The sequence below is a fragment of the Clupea harengus genome, chromosome 12, assembly GCF_900700415.2.
Source record: "Clupea harengus chromosome 12, Ch_v2.0.2, whole genome shotgun sequence".
Lineage (NCBI taxonomy): Eukaryota > Metazoa > Chordata > Actinopteri > Clupeiformes > Clupeidae > Clupea > Clupea harengus.
Window position 1 is genome coordinate 2,246,190 of NC_045163.1, and position 21,413 is coordinate 2,267,602.

General features: G+C 39.5%; 1 protein-coding gene across 5 annotated transcripts in view; it reads right to left on the reverse strand.

The window, feature by feature from the left end:
* Positions 1–18,856, reverse strand: part of nedd4l (NEDD4 like E3 ubiquitin protein ligase) — a 67,550-nt gene extending 48,694 nt beyond the window's left edge. For 2 of the 5 annotated variants that reach the window (XM_031577734.2, XM_042709469.1), the window contains exons 1-2: positions 18,361–18,855; positions 6,960–7,033 (exon numbers count right to left, since the gene is read on the reverse strand). In XM_031577734.2, coding sequence (XP_031433594.1) covers positions 6,960–7,033; positions 18,361–18,405 — 119 coding nt within the window. In that variant the 5' untranslated portion in view covers positions 18,406–18,855. Of the gene's footprint in view, positions 1–6,959; positions 7,034–18,360 lie in introns of all 5 variants that reach the window. The other 3 variants (XM_031577733.2, XM_031577735.2, XM_031577736.2) reach the window with 3 other exon arrangements.
* Between the last annotated feature and the right edge of the window lie 2,557 nt (positions 18,857–21,413).

A 21,413-nucleotide genomic window follows, 5' to 3' on the forward strand; every position in this document is an offset into this window, starting at 1 on the left:
GTGGGAGTGTCACCTTACCTCACAACCTAGACCCTTTCTCTTAATAAATAATAAGAGAGGGTGAACATCATTTTTTGTTTGTTGTATTATTATCTATGACTGTATGATACCAATGATTCACTCTTTTGGATATGGTATTAATAATTGAATATGTTGGTTAACCTAGCTAGCAAACAATATCTTATTAAGATACACGTTTAGCAGCCCAAGCCATATCCTGAAACCTGTCCTCGATCACTCTGTTGTCTGTACCACCTGCCTAAACTCTTCACAGGTTTTTCAAAAATGTAAGGACTTCCCTCACCATCAATATAAAACGACTCTTCCTACATTTGCTAGGTTTCACTTTCACCTTGCCCATTTAAGCGATTCAATTTGGTTAACAGCCAACAGGTACAGGGAGCAGTTGAGGTCACTGTGGTCAGGTCATCAGTATAAGCTCAGATGGGAGGTAACCTACAGCCTTCCACCACAAACAACCCATTTAGATGTCCTTAGAATTACCAATAATTGCCATGATGAAGGCCAACGATAAAATGGTACATCCAGCAATGATGCCAATCTCCAAATGCTGCCCGAATAAATGAATGGATTTGTTAAGGTATCCACCCTTAACCTGAGGCCCTGCTCCTGATAAAGAGGAAGCAACCCTGGTGACTGCAGTCACTCCAGATCTCTACTATTTTATGTTTTCTCTCTCTCTCACACACACACACACACACACACACACACACACACACACACACACACACACACACACACACACACACACAGGTTACAGTCATATACAGTTAAAATGGTATTTAGGGGGAGATTATTTTTTCCATTCCCAGGAATTACCAATTGAAAGCGTAATTATAATCTGTTGAAATGGAGCATAATCAGTTTCATCCTTATGTCTACCAAACTGTTAGCTCTTGCTCTAGAGCAAAAGATAGCCCATTAAATGCCACTTCCTGTCAGAGAAAGTGCCTCATTTAGCTTCAGGTGCCACATAGACAGCCATGCCAGGCGCCTGCCAGTATGTTGCCACAGCAACTGGCCATTTGTCGAGAAGCTGAACAGAGACAATGATGAGAGGAGTGAAGGGACAAAGTGGACAATGAGGTACTTATGAGACGGCGGGTGGGAGAACATAATCTCTGATCCTATCTGGCCCTCTAAGAGTAATCACTAGTAAGAGCTGCATACTTCCTGCAGTATACACCTAATCATTGCATCTTTTGAGAAAACCATTGACATAGTTAGTAGTGATCAGTGAGGTTTTTTTTTATATATATATATATATTTTACATAAATAGTACTCACTTCCTTTTTGTCATTGTAAATGTACACACATACACACACATTTTCAAGCACCACCTTCAAACATTTTTCCCCAGGATAGGAGGAATCAATGGTGACCCTAGTAGTTTAACAGTTAACCTGGAACAACCAGCACTATTTAGAGTCGACACTTTAGCCAGTTCTACTGTTTCACCTTCTTTTTGTGTCGCATACATACAATGACTGGTCGCTGTGTCGCACACTTTCGCACATTTATCTGTAAAAGAGTAGATTTAGCTGATAAAGGCAAAAAAGCAGAGAATTTATATTTGGAGCTGAATTCTACAGGGTATAGGTAAACATTATTAACTTACATATCGTTTACATGATTATTGTTTATATCATTTAATGTATAGGAGTCATGACTACTATTGCCACTGCATATTAACCACATCATGTGAACAAAGGGGCTCATTGTGTACATTTTCACCCAATGTGCAACTACCACAAGAGCAGCCATGTGCTGGGGTGTGTGTGTGTGTGTGTGTGTGTATATATATATATATATATATATATATATGTATGTGTGTGTGTGTGTGTGTGTGTGTGTGTGTGTGTGTGTGTGTGTGTGTGTGTGTGTGTGTGTGTGTGTGTGTGTATATATGTATGTGTGTGTGTGTGTGTGAGTGTGTGTAAGTGAGTTGAGTTCTGGGCATTGCTGTGCCTTACTGCCTTAGCTCGTGGGCGTTGGATCGTCTATTTTTGGGTAGCGTAGTGCATTATCGTGCATGCAATTTGTCAACACAAACTTTTTGGAGAAGAACATTAATGAAGAACTAAAATGCTGGTTGGCAAGATAAAGGTGAGTTGCAGGTGTGGTTCTTGGAGAGGTTTCCAGAGATTTTGAGAGGAAAGCACATCCCAAGAAGCAGGAAGCAGGATCATTACAGAAAAGCAAGAAAATCCACTGGCTTTCTCAAACATCAATACAAAACAAGTAATTGCATAAATGTAATGAAATGTGTGACTGTGTAATCTTATCATCCTGTCTGGTAATTGTCCCCAAGTCCAAGCACAACTTTCAAAGCCAGAAAGAACATCCAATACTCCTTTCAGAAATCAATTTCAACCTTGTTCCTCTGTTGGTCTCCAAACAGTGTAGGTGGCAATAATGATTGCAATGATTATGAAAACAAAGCGAATAGCCTATTCATTTGTTTTAATCAAGTAGCCTGTGTATGTATGTATGTATGTATGTATGTATGTATGTATGTATGTATGTATGTATATATATTAGTGCTGTCAAATGAATAAAATATTTAATCGCGATTAATCGCATTTATGTCATAGTTAACTCAAAATGAATCGCGATTAATCGCAAATTTGTATCTATTCTAAATGTCCCTTCATTTATTTATTTTTTCCATCATTTTATTTTTATTTTAATGCCCTTATCAACATGGAAAAGTGGATTGGCTTGCTTAATGCAAATGTTTTATTTTATTGAAAACCACCATTGCCAAACAGGGCGGTACAAAATAAAATTATAAAGTGCACATTTCAGGTAAACAAGGACTCAGCCTATAGTGCAGTTAAACCATGGCTTAATATTTTCTTTTTTTTCAAGTTTGCTGGGAACATAGCAGTCAGGCCTCTTATTTCAGAAACAATGAACCGTAACAGTCAGTGTGTTTACATGATGGTATAATTCGAATCTTTGCTTAGTCGGACTATGCTTTCTTTCGAGGGTAGGTGCTATTATCCCAATGTACATGGCAGTGAATAAATCGAATCATTGGCCGAAAGCATGTCATATCCGATACGATAGGTGGCGCTGTTTTTATTACAACTAGTGGTGATACAGCCCTTTCCGCTTGACCTCTTCACCACTACCAATAACAACAACAGTTGATTGAGCATGAATCGCGTCTGTTCATCGGTCCAGAAATGCGTGTTGCCTCTTGGGTTGTTTGTTTGTTTGTTTCTGCCAGGCCGATGTGTTTATAAGTTACATTATTCAAAGGTGAAAGATAAAAGGCGAGAGAAACGCATGCACATTCACACACGCGCGCAAATAATGGGTTACAGCCTAAACGCATTGCCCTTCTGCCAGTTGCATCAAATTGTTTTAGTACTTCTTCGCTGTCGATTTCCAAATCTGTGTGAATATTCATGAGAGCAAGTCCAGTCAGTCTTTTCGTAGATAGATACAAACCTTCAGGACGCAATGAATGTTTGGCTAGAAATTTGCCGAACTTTCCAGGGCTTGATAAAGTTCACTGCGTAACTCATTTAGCTGTTTCCAGCTCTGTATCTGCATCGTCAACGCTGGGCATTAGTTGTCTGTACTCCGATTTTATAGTTTCCCCATTTTAATAAATATGCGTTCATGATATATTTTTCTTCTTCTCGCGTAGCAGAAGGTACGCACAGTGCGTACGGCTGCAGGCGCCACTGGAACTCTGTGCAATTAATACAATACATAATAGGCTAATTGATACAATATCTCCTCGTTTGAGTGTGGTTGTTTGAGTGCAATGGGAGTGTATGATCGATGTTGTCTATAAAGGTATTTAGGTAAAGGTATTTACGGGAAAATATCTCGATCCACCTGTCACGTCTCTGTCTTTAGAGGGCAGCGCCAAATAACTGAACACAACTAAACTCACGCGTGCCTCGCGGCCACAATACCAAATTTCATCATATTTGATAGAATGAAGGACATATTAGTTGTGAATAGTATCACCGAGTTTGATAGGTATTGGTCAGGTAATAGCCGAGTGACAGCTGATTTGCTTTCTGATTTGACAGTACTAATTCGTGGTTTTTTCCAGCGCCAGATAACCGAACACAACTAAAGTCACGCGTGCCTCGCGGGCACAATACCAAATTTCATCATATTTGATAGAATGAAGGACATATTAGTTGTGAATAGTATGACCGAGTCTGACAGGTATTGGTCAGGTAATAGCCGAGTGACAGCTGATTTCACAAGCATTAACTTTAAACCAGAATATTTTAACTTCCCGGCATAGTCGCCCCGTAATGCCGTGCAGCGGGCGCATACTGTTATACTCTGTGATGCACTAGCTCAACGACGTTCCCTATATGTTCCTTACCGTTCTAATTACATGTCGTTGTTCTGTGTTGGGGCAGAGCTTATACAGGTGGGTGACGGTAGCACAGTCTGTTCGTGGTAACTTGCACCAGGGCATAAAGCCTGTGCCATTGTGACAGTGTGTTGTGTTTTAGTGTTTAATAAAAAGCCATAGCAAATATACCACGCTTCCGTGATTTGTTACAATATAATGGTCTTGCTTCTATAATGTATAAACACGTAGGTTACAGGGTGGGTGTGGCAGAGAGAGAGAGGGAGAGCGATGATGCACACGGATATATCAGATTTAGCGACCGGAGCAAAGTTATGTTGCTGTAACGTTGAACTCTTTGCAATCAATAAATACAGTACTTAATAGGCTAATTGATACAATATCTCCTCGTTTGAGTGTGGTTGTTTGAGTGCAATGGGAGTGTATGATCGTTATTGTCTATAAAGCAGTGTTTCTCAAACTTTTTCAGACCAAGGACCACTTAGCCAATAAAAAAAAATTCGCGGACCATTTAACTAAATATCCCCGGAACAACATGCCTCCTACCCAAGACCTGGCGCCAGACAATTGTTAGCGCACACATGATTTTCGCGGGTGGGCTTTCCTTTTGTACGTACCAGTAGGCTAGTTATAGATATGACAATGCGCAAGGCGAGTTTGAAAGGTATTTGGTCAGGTAACAGCCCTTTGACAGCTGATTTGCTTTCTGATTTGACAGTACTGCTGTGTGTTTTAAGCAAATAAAATGTGGACTGTTTACAAGCGGGCACCTGCTATCGTTGATTATACAGTAAATACGTTGTGAAATGAAACAAAAACACATCACAGTTAAAGATGTATTAGTATTGATTGATTCACATCGATATGAATGGATGACATGACTAACAAGTGGTGGGAAATTAATATGAAAGTATTTGTTCGGTGAATTAGCGCGTTCTGTCCAAACAGTCGCAGTCAACGTTTTTGTCAACACTGGCACCACATAAGTATCGTAATTTGAACGTCCTTATACGTTTTTAAGGAGGGGTTGTAAAGGTACTCATATCTTCGGACCTCTTCTGTTATGTTTGTTCATAGTCAACAAGAATAAGCTTGTGAGACAGTCTGCAGGATATTCATAAAGTATGTTAGTATGTACAGTTGAGACAACGTATCGTCTCTTTCGTCTTCCGGGTCACGACTTGGCAGGGAGGGAGGGAGGAGGGCGGCGGGATCTCAAGCATGCGCAAAGACGCAAAGTCCAGTTCCTTATCCAATTCACCGTTACATGCCGCAATAGTCGAACTATCAACTGGATCGGATCGAGTTATCCAGGGGTGTTAGTCCGACTATGTGCGGTCCGACTACGATCCGACTAAGGTGCTTACATGAAACGGATAATGCGATTTCAGTCCGACTAAGGCAGTTATTCGAATCCATGTAACCACGGTCAGTTAAGTTACCAATAAAAGGTAAGCCTACTACTTCTTTGCTTTCAGCCAGCTGCCTGTTGACATTTTCATATATTCTTGCTACGCATCAGTTAAAAAAAAGCCTACAGTTAAGTTATCTATTTAAAACAGCCCTACGCTGTAATTCCAGCACAGTGCCAGGGAACTTTAATCCATGTTTTATTGGTGGTTATTACTATGATAACTTCCTCTTCTTCAGCCCAGGGTTGCTGCCAGACACCTTATCTCCCAGGCTGTGCAGTAATACATTTGTCTGAATGAATGTATGTGTAACAGGAAAGCTATAAAATATACTGAACATAAACAATCCACAGGGAAATATAAATCAATAACGGAAAAGTACAGTATTTTTCACCATGTGTATGTGATTTTGGTTTGGAGGCTTTGGTTCATTGGTGTTCATTTGGTTCAAGTGAATGCATTTATGATTTAAAAGGAGGGCCTTTGTGTGAGTTGTATGCATCCTGTTGAAGACCATGAGATCAAAGAAGCTCATTCTCAAACAATCTTCTCAGGAGTACAAGGGAATGTCCCATGCTGATGTATGAAAGTAATGTACTTCACACAGCTGAAGGTGACAGCATGGCTACATAGTAAAAACAGTGGCTGTGTTGGCGAGTGCAACAACAGAGAGGGACACGAAGGCACACCATGGAGCAAATACACAGTTACTTATCTCTGCGCTAAACTGGATTTATTTACAGCCTCAGCCCTTGTGCAAAGGGCCTGACTGGGGTCACACAGACCTCATGCAACAGCTCTGGCCTTACAACGAGCCTTCCCTCCCGTGCTCTCCTGCTGCTAACCCAGTAAGTCAATGGTAAATCTTGATCCCTCTTTAGTTTTTACAGAAATTATTTTCAGAGATTACTGAAGGGGTAAAATTTGCCATTGTTGTCCGAATCACAAATGATAGTGGACCCGATTGGGACAAGGTCCCTGTACAGAAAAAAACAGAGTATCTGTGTTTGGGGTTAAAGTCTAACAGGTGAGCGTGGCTTCACATGTGGTGTTATATAAAAGCTCTTGACGCTGTTCCAAAGAATTGCTGAGCGTTTTACTCGGCTTAAACCCAACCTGCTTTACCCCCCTTCGTGTAGTCGTGGCACAGCTCCACCCCTTTCATACTCACCTTGCTCCAATGATGTCCTTCTTGGCCAGATCAATGCCAGCGATGACCTTGACACGGAGAACACGAGATTCATTCTGCAGTAGAAAAAGAGAATGTTAAGAAACCAGAAACCTGAGCATGTCAACAACAACCAATGAACAAAGCCTGACATGTCTAGCAATGTTACTGACTAACTCTGTGGGTCTAATTCTACTCATAACTGGGGTAACCGAAAGACCATCACTCACAAGACGATGATTTAAAAAAAAAAAAAAAAACTATGCATACCTTAATTCAAAGAGAGCTTTGTATTATGAGCCCAGGGTTTTAAAGGAAATAGTATTCTGTGCACAAACCGCACCACAAGGCTTTAACTGACCAAGTCTGACAGTAACCGGACTCCAACAACATGCAAGTTTAACCGAAACCAGGCACAAATTAATGACTTTAATCAAATAAAAAGACTTTGAAACAAAACATTACTGTGTTTCACACTTTCCTACTGTGTAATGCAGTCTATAGGCCACACACACACACACACACACACACAACTGTGTTACATTTGAACTCCTCTCCCATAATACTGCAAAGTACTACATACTGCAGTTGCTATCAAACAAGATATAAGCTCATTACAGCCTTTGCTAGGAACAGTGTCAGTGTAAGATGTGTTACCAAGATGGACAACAACATAGAGAAAAGTTATACTCTTAATTTAAATGATAAATATAATTTTTTTTCCCAATGTCACTGAAGAGACAGAATTAACTTGAACACAATTTAAAATTCCAATAGTTTCAAGGTGCAGGCTTTTGACATTGCCTATTGAATTCAGACATTTATTAGGTCAAGGACCCTTTCAAGCATTACCTGCAGGTACAGATGGGAGCCCTAGGGGGGTCAGGGGCCTATCTGCTTGGTTCCCAAGGAACATGGAAGAAACCAGGCTATGCAAGCTTCCCCACATGAAGATAACAGTCACTCAGTACAACTACAGCTGAAAAACGATAGCCAACCCTCACCTCATAGTGCATCATAAACATATCCTTATCTACACCCCAACCCTCAGGCCTCTTCTTGTTTAGCTTAACCCATATAGGTACAAAGACTAGACCTATATTTAGTATCATAAGGAAAAAGGGCCTCTGACTTTACTGTGATCGGTTTGAAATGATGACAATTTGCAGTCATACTTTGTGTAGGCCTAAGCCTTCAACATCAGCTAGATTAATTTTTTACATGCATGTAGTTTTTATTCTTTTATTGATAATGGAAGTTGGATTTTGGAAAAATGCTACTTTTTTTATTCATTGTATATTTCTGGGGGAGTTCATTGATACCCATTAGGCTATTTGATTGTGTGCCATGTCGTTTTTGACATGTGGCTGGTTTCTTATCATACTATATTTAGTCTGGTTACTGGACAGAATATTTCAACATCTGATTTCTTTGGGAAAGGTTGTGTGAAAACTTGCAACAGTAAAAGTTCAATAGCTCATATTATAGGTTGACACCACAACAGGAAGGTCAGACACAACAAAACACACAATACAATTAAGTGTAAATAAGTTGATTGCTTTGATCTGTCTCCTCCCCTTTTGAGAGAAAGGGAGGAGCAAGAACACTTCTATGGATTTATAGTAAAACGCAAATGCAAGATAATCTCAGTCATGGACTTGTATGGGTTAAACAGTCTCTTTTGCCTTTTCCCAAAAGCATCTCCACATATCTACTTCTGTGAAATGTGGGTAAGTTAAATGTGCAACAAATATAATCAAATATTACAACTGTAAACTACTATATTTGCAGGTATCATAACTTGAATATCTACTTGGGTATGATTAAGTGTCAGATTGTCAGTAACGGTGCAAACCCATGACAGCGACGCGATACGCTTCCATCGCTTTGAGTGGGCGTGTTGTAGCGTGTGGAAATATCATTTTCAAACCGTCAGAGACAACACCAAACAATCTGATTGGCCGCTGCCGGGAAAAATCGCCCCTCATTTGCATAAGATTCAACTTTTTCCAACTTTTATCGGTCGCGTCGCCCAAAACGGTGGTCTACGTCACAATGGATTGGCTCCCGTTGAAATGCATGGGATTTAGAATATCGCGTCGCTCGTAACGGTGTCATGGGTTTGCACCGTAAGTGACAGACAGTTCTGCAACTCAACACAGACTAGAAATGATGTTTTGTTTTCCTGTTTGTAACTCAGTAAATACACACTGTGAAGAAAAGCCCAAGCCTAAGACTGAACTCACACTGATTCTATGTTTGATATTTCAAAGAGTTGGATCTCATGGGTGTGTGTGTTCCAAGAACACCGTGTTTGTCTGGGAATCAGCCATGCATATCTTTTTTTTATGATATGCAAACAGTAGGGCCTGCATGAGCTGAGAGGCTTAACACAGTTATGACAGCACTTTGTAGCGAGTTAGAAGGCCTATGCTATTCAATTTTAGTTGTTAGGATTTTTCCACTCCTTAAGGCCCCGTCACACCATGACGTTCTGGTCAACGTTCTATGATGTTAGAGGAAACGTTGGTAATCATCCATGGTCGCTGGTATTGCGCCAGAAGAGCTTTGTGTGAAAGCTGGTGAACGCTGTAATCGTCGGTAATCGTCGGTGATCGGAGGAGAACGCTGGTCCAAAAAAAAAAGTTTTGAACATGCACAAAAGTTCTCATGGAGATCAGCGTTCTTCAATGTTTAATTTAAACGCTGGAGAACTTTCGTGGAACGTTTTATTAACTTTGCACGCGTTTGGCTATGGTAGTCAGTCCTTGGTAGGGTAGACTGAGTACAGTTGATGCACCCGAAATAACTTATGTGCGCAGCAAAAAATCCTGAGACGTGAATTTTAGTTTGGACATGCCTACTAACATCCTCTATGATCCAGGGAAATTTGTGCACCTAACCCATCTCTCGTAGGAAGATATCGGCGAAAGTTTTTTCACCAAGGGAAGATCTTGATTTTATCATGTCCCTTCTACAATTAATATGTTATTAACCATACGTGATCAACAAACGCAACTTACATCATTGCAAACGTTATTCTGTGCACTATACATCTACATATGCAATGCTATCATGTCATGCAAGGTCGTTGCATAATCTAGCGAAAAGCGGAGTGGAGGGTATATATGCTTGCTTGAGCCCAGCATGAAGTAGATGTACTGAACTTGAACATAGCTGAGCACTGTTATAGCTGGTGCTGTTCCATGGCAGATGGATATGATACGAAGACTCTTGTGACATGGACAATGTGTGTGGATGTGTTGATGTTTTCTAATAATAAACATTGAGAAACACAAATTCAGTGTCAAATTTAAATAATTTATTTTAATAACATAAAACCCCAGGAATAACGCCCGTTATTTCGTAAGTGACAGTAATAATAACAGTAAATCTTCGTCCGAAGACATTGCTAGTGAAAGAGGCTTTGTATTCTTCTTACTTTCAGCAGCATTTATCATCTTCTTACCTGCAGCAGCGCTAGTAGCAGACACGTCAGCACACGTTTGTCGCGCACCAGTGTCGCTGTTACATGCTCCTCATGCGTGAGTCCCACGCTAGTAGTCATGCGTCAGTCCTACGCTATTCTTTCGTTAAGTCACACGCCAGATGTGTCCACATCGCCCTAGAACGCTCGAAATTGAACGATTAGAAAGTTCAGAGAACGTTGACCAGAACGTCATGGTGTGACAGGGCCTTTAGGAATGATTACACAATACAGACCTCAGTGTAGTTAGTGCTCCCCTATCTCCACCTAACACACATAGCCTTGGCATTTTACATAAGGGTGGATGACAGGCGACTGATTTTATCGTAATCAAGCAAACAAAATTATAAAATCATTACTAATTCAAAATAGAATGTTTTAGGTCACTGTTTTGATGCGTTTAGTTTAGTATTTATTTTAAGGCAAACATGCAAGTCCTGTCATGTGACTGTAGTATAAATGAAGTAGTAGACGTGGACAAAATTGTTGGTACCCTTCTGTTAAAGGAAGAAAAAGCCACAATGGTCACTGAAATAATTTGAAACTGACAAAAGTAATAATAAATAAAAAAAATACTGAAAATTAACTAATGAAAATCACATTGCTTTTGAATTGTGGTTCAACAGAATAATAATTAAAAAAAACGAATTAAACTGGCCTGGACAAATTATGGTACCCCTAGAAAAGATTTAAAATAATTTGACCATAGAGACATGTTAAACTAAGGTGTGTCCTCTAATTAGCATTACAGGCTTCTTCAAACTTGTAATCAGTCAGTCTGCCTATTTAAAGGGTGAAAAGTAGTCACTGTGGTGTTTGGTATCATGGTGTGTACCACACTGAACATGGACCACAGAAAGCAAAGGACAGAGTTGTCTCAGGAGATTAGAAAGAAAATTATAGACAAGCATGTTAACGGTAAAATCTATAAGACCATATCCAAGCAGCTTGATATTCCTGTGACAACAGTTGCACATATTATTCAGAAGTTTAAGGTCCAGGGGACTGTAGCCAACCTCCCTGGACGTGGCTGCAAGAGGAAAATTGATGACAAATTGAAGAGACGGATGCCCAGAACAACTTCCAAAGAGATTAGAGGTGAACTCCAAGGTCAAGGTACATCAGTGCCAGATCGCACCATCAGTCGCTGTTTGAGCCAAAGTTGACCGAGGAGGACACCACTGTTGAAAGCAAATCATATAAAAGCGAAACTGGAATTTTCCTAAATGCATATTGACAAGCCACAGGGCTTCTGGGAGAATGTCCTTTTGACAGACGAGACAAAACTGGAGCTTTGCAGTTTCAAGTTATTTCAGTGACAATTGTGGATTTTTCCTTCTTTAAATGAAGGGTACCAATCATTTTTTCCACGTCTGTATAACCTTCACATAACATTCAGTGAGCAAGGCTTTTGGCATTATACATATTATTTTACCAATATAAAGTTTTAAAATGCTCAAGGCAGTAGATTCAATTACGTAAATGCTGTCCTGTGTTGTGACATGGATGATGAGGTGTTTTTTTTTTTTAAATAGGCAGTTTCACTGAAAACTACAGGGGTCCATTTGTCAAGCAACTACCAGGACATCCCCGGATATTTGACTCATGTGAAAGGTTGGAAGGTGTGTTTTATTCTCTTATTACATTTTCAAATTTCATACTCTCTGTCAAACGATGAATTTGGCCATTTTTGTTAGTCCTGTGGTGTGATGGCTCTACTTTCAAAAAATGTAAATATACTTTTTAACCCTCAGGAGTCACCGTTCCATCGTTCTAAACTGATTGAATATCACTACGATAGTTCCATCGTTCTAAACTGATTGAATATTTCTACAATAGTTCCATCGTTCTAAATTGATTGAATATCAATATTTTCATGATGACAGGTGAGGCTCTGCCTCCCCTGCCTCCCGTGACCGCACGTCCCTGCTTTAAGAGGAACATTAGGGACATTGGACCTCATTCTTGAAAGCAGTTAAGAAAAAGTTAAGAAGAAATGTATTGGATAGAATAGAATAGAATAGATGTTTCCCTAAAAACAGTGACAACTTTGTTGAGCACTGAACAGCTGCCAATAGGTTCAATGATAATGCCACTGAAACACACAATCCTGGCATCCACGAAGCAGAGTAACTCAGATGAAATTTTTTATATTTGTTATCTTTATTTATCTAGACTAGTCTTTTATTTAATCTTCATTTATTTTTGTTAACGTAGTTCATTTTTGTGAGTAAAATAAATCGATCATGTTCTTTAGTGTTACAAATTGTTGGATTTCACCCAGAATTATTTCTCAGTTTTTTCCAGTGGCCTGAAAAAGAAATTTCATGAAATCCTTATGAAAATGAAATACTGTTTCACTTCCATTTGTCAAGTACCCATAGACAGTGCTTTGTAATGACATGACTGAAGGCAAGAAAGCTTTCAACCCCAACTCGATTTATTACGTTAGTGTAAGAGGTCTCTGCTATCCAAGACGTAGATCAATAGCATTCTAAGCAGGTCTAAGCAACTGATTCACTTAAGCATATCACTGTCACTTTCATATCACTGTGAGCAGTGTCTATCACAAGAGACACCTCTGCCTGTCTAAATGGTGTTTAGGACTCGTCCAGTTTAATCCACAATGATCCAGTTTAACTGCCATGTCATATCTAGGCTATTTCACTTTGCTCTATTCAGCACATTTGGTCACTATAACCATGATATCGAATTTTCATACTGTTTAATCTCAGTACATTGAAAGGGGAAGTGGACCAAACACTGTGCCTTGATATAACCCAGTGAAGAAGTAATGAGACTTGGTCATATGTCCCCATCATGACGCTTAAAACAATCGTTCAAAAAGATAAGAATCGCTAACCACAGCTAGGGATGGGTATCGTTTTTTTTCTAAAACGATACTTTTAAAACGATACCGGTGCCTAAACGGTGCCTGAACCGATACTTAAAAAATAAATAAAACACAAAACAACGATTGACGACATTAAAAAAAGGCTTTTTGTATTGCCAAGGCACATTTTTTTCTTCAAATGAAACAATATATTAACTGTTTAAAGCATACTAATAATATAAATAAATACAACACACTTGGCTTCAAACTACAGCTTCAACCTGTTTTACTTCAAACTATGAACAATATATTAACTGTTAACAACAGTTTACAGCATACTTAAATAAATATAAATAAATACAAAACACACACACACTCTGTACACTACAGCTTCAAACTTCAGCAATTCTTTTGCAGAAATATGAGCATATTTGCCTTCTGAGTCAAAAATGTATTATTTTTTTTGCATTTATTTCATGAAATTTCACTATTTTCTGATTTGTTTTATACCTATCTTTTCTATCTTGTTTATACTTAATCTTGTTATTTGAACACACTGAGTACGTGAGAACTTGTACTGCCCCTTTAAGAGATTAGGTTTAGTTTTGCTGGCATCTCCGTTCAGTCTTCAGTCTGCAGTTGCTGATCTGCTTGTGACTCTTGCCTTCTCTCCCCTTCCCTCTTTACACGCAATTGTTTAGTTGCATTTGCTGCTTTTTGTGCGAAATACAGCAACACTTTTGACCGTTTACCTTCCGGCATTTTCTCTGTTAAATTGATGGCTAGCTCTGTTTGTGCTTGCTCTGTGAAATGCTGCCTGCTCTTCGCTGTTATAAGACTGTTGCTATGGAAATACCAATGAGCGTGAGCGACACAGGCCAAAGTTTGGGGAGATGGGGCAGTTTTAAATGTGCCCCTCGAAATCAGCCTAGCAACCTGTGACCAAGAAAAAGTAATTCATACAGATTAGGGCTGAACGATTTAGGAAAATAATCTAATTGCGATTTTTTCCCCCCCAATATTGCGATTGCGATTTAATATGCGATTTTTATTTTATTTTATCCTCTTTTTTTCCCAACAAAACGTAATGAATTATTTAAATGTGACCAAAGCAATATTGTTTGATTTGCATGATTTGTTGCTGTTATTTATTTCAATCGGCTCAGGCACCAAAAGGAAGCACCGAAATCTGCATTGCATTTCGGTCCGGGTAGGTACCGGTTGTATTGGAACCGGTGCCATATTGGAACCGGTTCTCGGTACTAGGGATGGGCATTCGATGAAATTCTCTTAATCGATCGTCGGGAGAATTAACGATCGATTTTCAATTAATCATTAATTAATTCACTATTTATAGGCTATATTAAAATGCAGTGAAAATAGAAAAAAACACAGTGTGTTACCTCATTGAGATCTTTATTACAAGATGAACAACTCTTGTGGCAGTTAAACAGGATCCGTTCAATGGTTACACTTGAAAATATGCGCTGCTGTACTCTTAAGCAGCGGAGCCGACAGCTAGAAGCCGGTGCTCATAAACACAACTGACCCTCGTTTTTATTTTTTCTCCAAAATAAAATCAGATTATAAATAAATTAGGGCTGTCAATAGATTTAAAAAAATTAACTAATTAATCTCACATTTTGGAATTCATTAATCTAGATTAAAAGTTTGTTTTTCTTCTAAAGACTAAATCTTATAAATTAACGAATAATCACTTCAGACAACGTGTATTTTAGACACTGTTGTTTAATTGTATTTTTTTTCGTGGTCTCTCGCAGTCATACAAGGAATGTATGAGAGACACAATGGTGCCCCTCAACGGTAAAAATTGTCCCCTGAAGCAATTCGAATTACCTCAGTCAGCCCACCGTCTTCAACTATGTTGATGGGCCGACAGTCACCGACAAACCAAACTGCTACAGCGTTGGTAACCTTTTCACGGACTGGTCTAGTTATTTTCCTAGAGAAGTCGTGGAGTGTGGGTTGGCGACCATCTAACCTGGGACTGCTTTCTGTCGGGTGCTTTGTATTAAGGTGATAATTTAAAGACGAGCTGCTTCAGTGATGGCTACATTCAGCTTGACAAATGCCACATACAACTTTAGTTTTGTCGATTGTTCCGTCATTTTGCCTCTTAAACAGAAACTTAACGCCCAACAATCCCTCAGCTCTCTCCATCTTCAACTACCGTCTCGGTCTCTCCTATCTAACTGACTGCAGGCACGCGGCGGTTTCGTGTCATGGGTCAACGCACACCGGAAGTAAACAAAATTGCGTTAACTGCGTTAAAATATTTTAGCGCATTAATCTCGGCCACAATAATCTCATAGATTAACGGGTTAACTTTGACAGCCCTAAAATAAATAAATTACACGCACACTACGCAACAGAACATGCATTCGTTTTATCGATGAAAAAAGAAATGTCCTCGACGAATTTCTTAATGATCAATTAATCGATCGTCGATCAATTATGCCCATCCCTACTCGGTACCCAACCCTAACCACAGCAGGGCCAGATTTGGTGATTCAGTGTGAAAGTCTGCTGGAAGACCCACCCAGATAAGAACTGATGACTGTAGTTCAGAGCCTGAAAGAGGTTGATCGCAACGGGGTCCAAAACATAGGCCTATATAGTAGGAATCTTCCAGATCAGGGATTTGGATATCTCTCTCTAAGAAGAGTGATTCACCATTGCCTAGAAGAGTCAGCCTGTGTCTGGGTGCTTTAGTGCATTAGTCAATGATCACCGCCACTTTTTATTTGACATGTTATCAGCAGAGAGGGAGGTGGCTGGTGCAGGAGGCTGAGGGCTAATGAGAGATTTGAAAGTAGAGAATAATTTCCTAGTGCCTATGACCCTCCTGATCTTGTTTTGACAGAATTATTTTTGAAATGATGATGGGAAAAGACGAGTAGCCTTCAGAGACAGGTGTAAGCAAAATGTAGCCCAAAATAATAATCTCTTGTGTGAAGCGTAAGGTGCCGGAGGTGGTCAAGTATCGAGTCAATGTACTGATCAAATGGTGTGAATTCTGTGCAGTAGAACAAAAAGTAATTTAAATCATTGCATTGCCTAAAGACTACCCCCCTAAAAAAAAAACACACAGAAACGGGATTGGGACTGGACAGATGGGACACATTTCTTCTGTCATAGGACAGTATTTTTGCGGGAGTGGGATCAGACAGGAGTGAAAATCCACTGCCGTGTCACCCTCTACTGTAAATTGGAAATAAAAATAGTGGCTCTGAACAAGCCATAAACAATCCCAGCATAGGGATTCCCAGATGGCACAGAATTTGTGGAGGGAGATTACTGAAACAATTGTACAAACCTTTGTGTGGTTTACTAACGTTACATATATAAACCATATGGAAAGAAATCTACAGAAAATGTATCCATGGTAACAGTATTCAAACTACTAATTCCGTAGCAATAGTGCACTAACTATAGTTCCGCTTTTGTAACTGGTGTCAACAAGAAAAGGTAATTTTGCTGCTTGGCCCCCAATCAGATGTTCATTTAACAGCCTTCTTGGAGATTAGAGGGTAGGACCTACAGAGATGTAGGCCTAACATGTAAATGTATGCTGTTTAGACTGTATTTCATTTTCAACATTAGTTTCAACATTCATTTGAAACTATGCGTTTAAGATCGGTCCGTGAAGAAAATGAACTCTGATTGATCATCGCAGCATTTTAATATCATGCATATAATGATTTCATATTTCCTTAACGTTACGGCATTCATCAACGCACAAGGCAGTAGCCAAAGCAATGGCGCCACAAATAAAGCCTGGCACTTTCTGCAATGGGCCGTGGGCAACTGCAGACTGAGTCCATCCCCACAGTTCGCCACACTTCAGCTGACCTGGATTTCTGAATGCTACAGAGCTGAGGCTTCATCCACGACAGGCTCTGGTTTGTGCACCGTCGAGTTCTACATACTCTCGACGTAACATCAATCTCATGTTACCATCACCAGAGTTCACCTCCATAATTAACAATGATTATTATGTATTATTTTGATTTTAATACAACACCGACAGCAGTGTAACGCACAACGTGAAATATTAGCGCGCTACTGATAGCCTTCTTGACACATCACACTCTCTATGGAAGATGCTGTTGTCTAGACAGGATATTTGACTGCCATCCTGTTCATTCTGCATAGAGGTACTACTCTAACGTGAATGGGTAAAGTTAAGTTACATTGGGCAGCTAGTATCAGCCAAGCATCGTACTGAATCACTTGAGATATCGGTCACTATCAACGATAACATTAGCAAATAAGAACTGTATTTCAACTTTTGCCAGCTGTCACAATATTAGCAACCCGTACAGGGCCATTGACACTATACAATATGGAGATGTTAGCTAGATAAAATAGTTAGCAACAGCTAAGGTAGCTAGCTATTTCTCTACCAATTTTTCCAAATAACGTTACATAGCACTATGTTATCTTTCTGCAATGTACATGGCATAAAACGTTAGCGAGCATAATCGTCATAATAAACTGACTGACAGTGGTGAGAACATAGCTTACTTTAGCTCGTTAGCCTTGAGTTAAAGACTAACGTTATCCTAACTTGTAGACCATGGAACGTTCAGGTTAAACTTGCATGCCTAGTCGATAAGTCATCAGCAGAACCCCAACATAGCTAACGTTGGTAGTCTTACACATGCTAACTTGCTCGTATCTAGGAATAATTTAATATAGCAAAATAAGAACGTATTCTTCCAGCAATTGAACATGTATGGACACTGCTTGTTAGCTAGCTAGTTAATTATTACATAGCGCACGTAGATTGAGACACTTAACGTACACTCTATGGTAAATAGTAGCTTCCTATGCTAGCAAGCTTGGCATTCTGGCCACTTCACTGATACGATATGAACGAAGTTTAACATCTTGAAGCTAGCTAACTTATAGACAGCTAATGCTAGTGAAGATTAATATGTGACTGCAAATAACACTGAGTTCTTCAACTAGGCAATGGCTACCTAATAACAGTTGATGGAGAAAGCACAAGTGTTTGAATCATAACGTTATAACATTGTCGAGCGCAAGAATTCACTTACTTCGTCTTCAGAAAGTCCGTAAATTGGTTCAAAATTCGTAGCCATATAGCCAAACAAAATTCACTCACGAATACACTAGCCGCTTAGAAAGCTAGCCAGAACAATAGCAAAGTGCCCCTCCACCTCCTTTACAGAGTGTTTTTGCCCGCAGGGAAATCCTTTCTTCGGTTGATATGACTTGGTTGTTTTAATTCCGACCAGTGTTTAGACTGTATAACTGAGCGAAATCTCTTGTAATGTCACTGTATTTTGAAAGTTAATTCTTGCCACTTCATAACACTGTGAAACGTTCGTATTGTACTGAAATGCTGTCATCCAGTCACTTCCTTCCAGTGAGACTCTGCCCACACGCTGAGTGAAGGTGTCTTGAGCCAACCACGATATTCTTCAAAATTTGTAGAGCAGAAACTGGCCAATAAAACCAATGGTAAGGCGTCGAGGACTTTCACATTTTTCAACACAAGGCGGTTTCCTGTGTTTTCCTGTACTACTCACGAGCAGAACCGTGGCTCAGTCTTGGATGGAGTTTTAGCGCCCTCCCGTGCTGTAGGCTATTGTACAATTTTCCGTTTGCTGTTGCATAGTACAGGAACAAGGCCGTTATAATGTTATTTAAAGTCCATTAGATCAGGGGTTCTCAAACTTTATGGGGTCAGGGACCCCTCAAAGGGCAGAACATTTTCCGAGGACCCCCTCATAATCGCATCCCAAATTAAACCATATAGGCTTATAGCTATTTATAATGTTATATGCTTTTGGACTCTTTTACTCTAAAATCATATAGTACTAATATCACAAGAGTTTTAGATAGTCATTTTATTACATTTGGCATTACTTGACAGTATGTAGGATAGATTTTTAAATTATATTTTTGTAAAATGTGCTGAGAAGCTACTTAATGTTCATAGTTTGTCCAGTCCAGTTTATTTACCCGGTCTTGAACGATGGCAACCTTTGGAAGCCAGATATCTGCTGTTGGTTTATGGTTGATGTGATGAGCACTTGTCTGTATTAGGGTTGTCACGAACACTTAACAAATGGCATTCATATTAGTATTAGCCTCCAGCAAGATTTTAATGAAAACTACATGGTGACATCATAGCATTGATTATACACGTATAGCGTTTTCTTTCTAGAGTTTATTTTGACAATGAACTGGGCTACGTTCTTGCAGCCAAATTGAAAGCTACCAACGTCTTTAACGAGAATACATGCAATAGGGCCATCCGATATGCCTTCGGCTAACCTATCTTTTAAAAAGGGCCTTCTGCAACGATAAACACGACCCGTACTGATGGAAGATTAAATACATCACTTGCAGATTATCGCAGTTAACATTACTAGCGTGAAAAATGCGGGTTAGTTACGTTAGCCACACTGCATTATGATCATTGTACTACGCATCGTCAACATTTTGTGATGGGGAAAATCGCTTGTCGCTAAACTAGGCTAAAACTACTAGTGTTAGGCTGTATATGGGTGAGCTTAGAGGGGTTCATGTTTATAATCACATTTGCTAACCTGTAGTTCTTTGAACTCTCTGAAAAGTTCGGGTGTCTGTCTGAGAGGTGCTTAGCCATATTTGACGTGTTGCCTCCCTTTGCCAGAGTGACTTTGAAGCATGTTTTACAGATGGGTCTCTGTGTGTCGATGGGCTTTCCTTCACATTCTGCTTCGTATCCGAAGTACTTCCAGATCTTATTTCTGACATATATTTTTTTTAATACAAGCCGAGGACGGTCGGCAAGAGCTCCTGCACATGAGGCCATGTCTCCCCTGAGATCACTCGCAGTGTGTGAGAGCTGGGAAGCCCCGCCCTTGCAGTCAATGCGTGCAGGTAGCCTGACACTGACAGGGAGCGGAACAGTGAGTGCGCTCTGTTTGCGAGCTATTTTAATGAAGTACCTATACTAAAAATATGCAAATCCGTATCGTTTTTTACGTAAGGTTTCCGCAATAAATAAAAAAAACGTTGGAAGCCAGACTTTTTCGCGGACCCCCAGGCAAGGCGTCGCGGACCCCAAGGGGTCCGCGGACCCCAGTTTGAGAACCACTGCATTAGATAACTTAGTGGTGTAGTGCTGTAGTCTAAAAGACCTATATAGATATGTGAATGATTAACTAGAACAAAGCCTACACTTTCTGTCTAGCATCTCAGCGTCATTTCAGCAATTTCTACTTTCTACTTATCGAGAACTTATCTTCTTTTTATTGATTTTTTATTGTATTTATATAATTTATTTGTATGATTTTTTTAGCTGATCGAATGCACTCTTCCTTTTTAATCTTGTGTGTTCTTTTAACTGTTTTAATTCACTTTTCTTTTCTTATTCTTCTATGTTCTTTTGCTCATTTATAAAGCACTTTGAATGACCAATGTATACGTCCTGCTATATAAATAAATTTGCCTTGTCATCCAGGAGACTGTGAGGAGCAATTTGCTGACGTGTACTGGATTAGAATCAAGGACTACTCCTTTAATGGACAAATGGCCAGTCATTTCTAAGTGACGTCAGTTTCCTGCTCAGACACCATCACTACAAAATACATTAATGTATAGGCTTGACAAAATAGACAAACATCAGACTAGAGTGGATTCAGTGATTGTGTGTGAGGTTCTTTACCAGTAGATGTCCTTATCACTGTTGTACACAACAAGCTGTGTTCTATCGCTCAGAGAAGCAACTGGAATGTTTTTGTCAAAAAATTTCCCTCACTTCACTCACATACCAAAGTTTTATGTATGTAATTTTACTGCCAAGCAACATTTTTAAGATATGGAAACTTCACAAGATTTGTCAATTGGGGTAGATATCCGATATTGTTGACATCTAAAAATCTAAACGCCTTTCTGTCTGAACTGATAACTGACTTCAGACAACCTTAAGCCTGTGTTAAAATGTACAGTAACTTGCACTGATCGGTGATGAATGAAGACTTATATTTCCCTTAGTGAACCCATAACCTCCTTCAGTGGACCACACCCCTTTCATAATCATATATTTGATCATGTATATCTTGTATTATGAGTAGTAATGTAAACTTTTATTAAT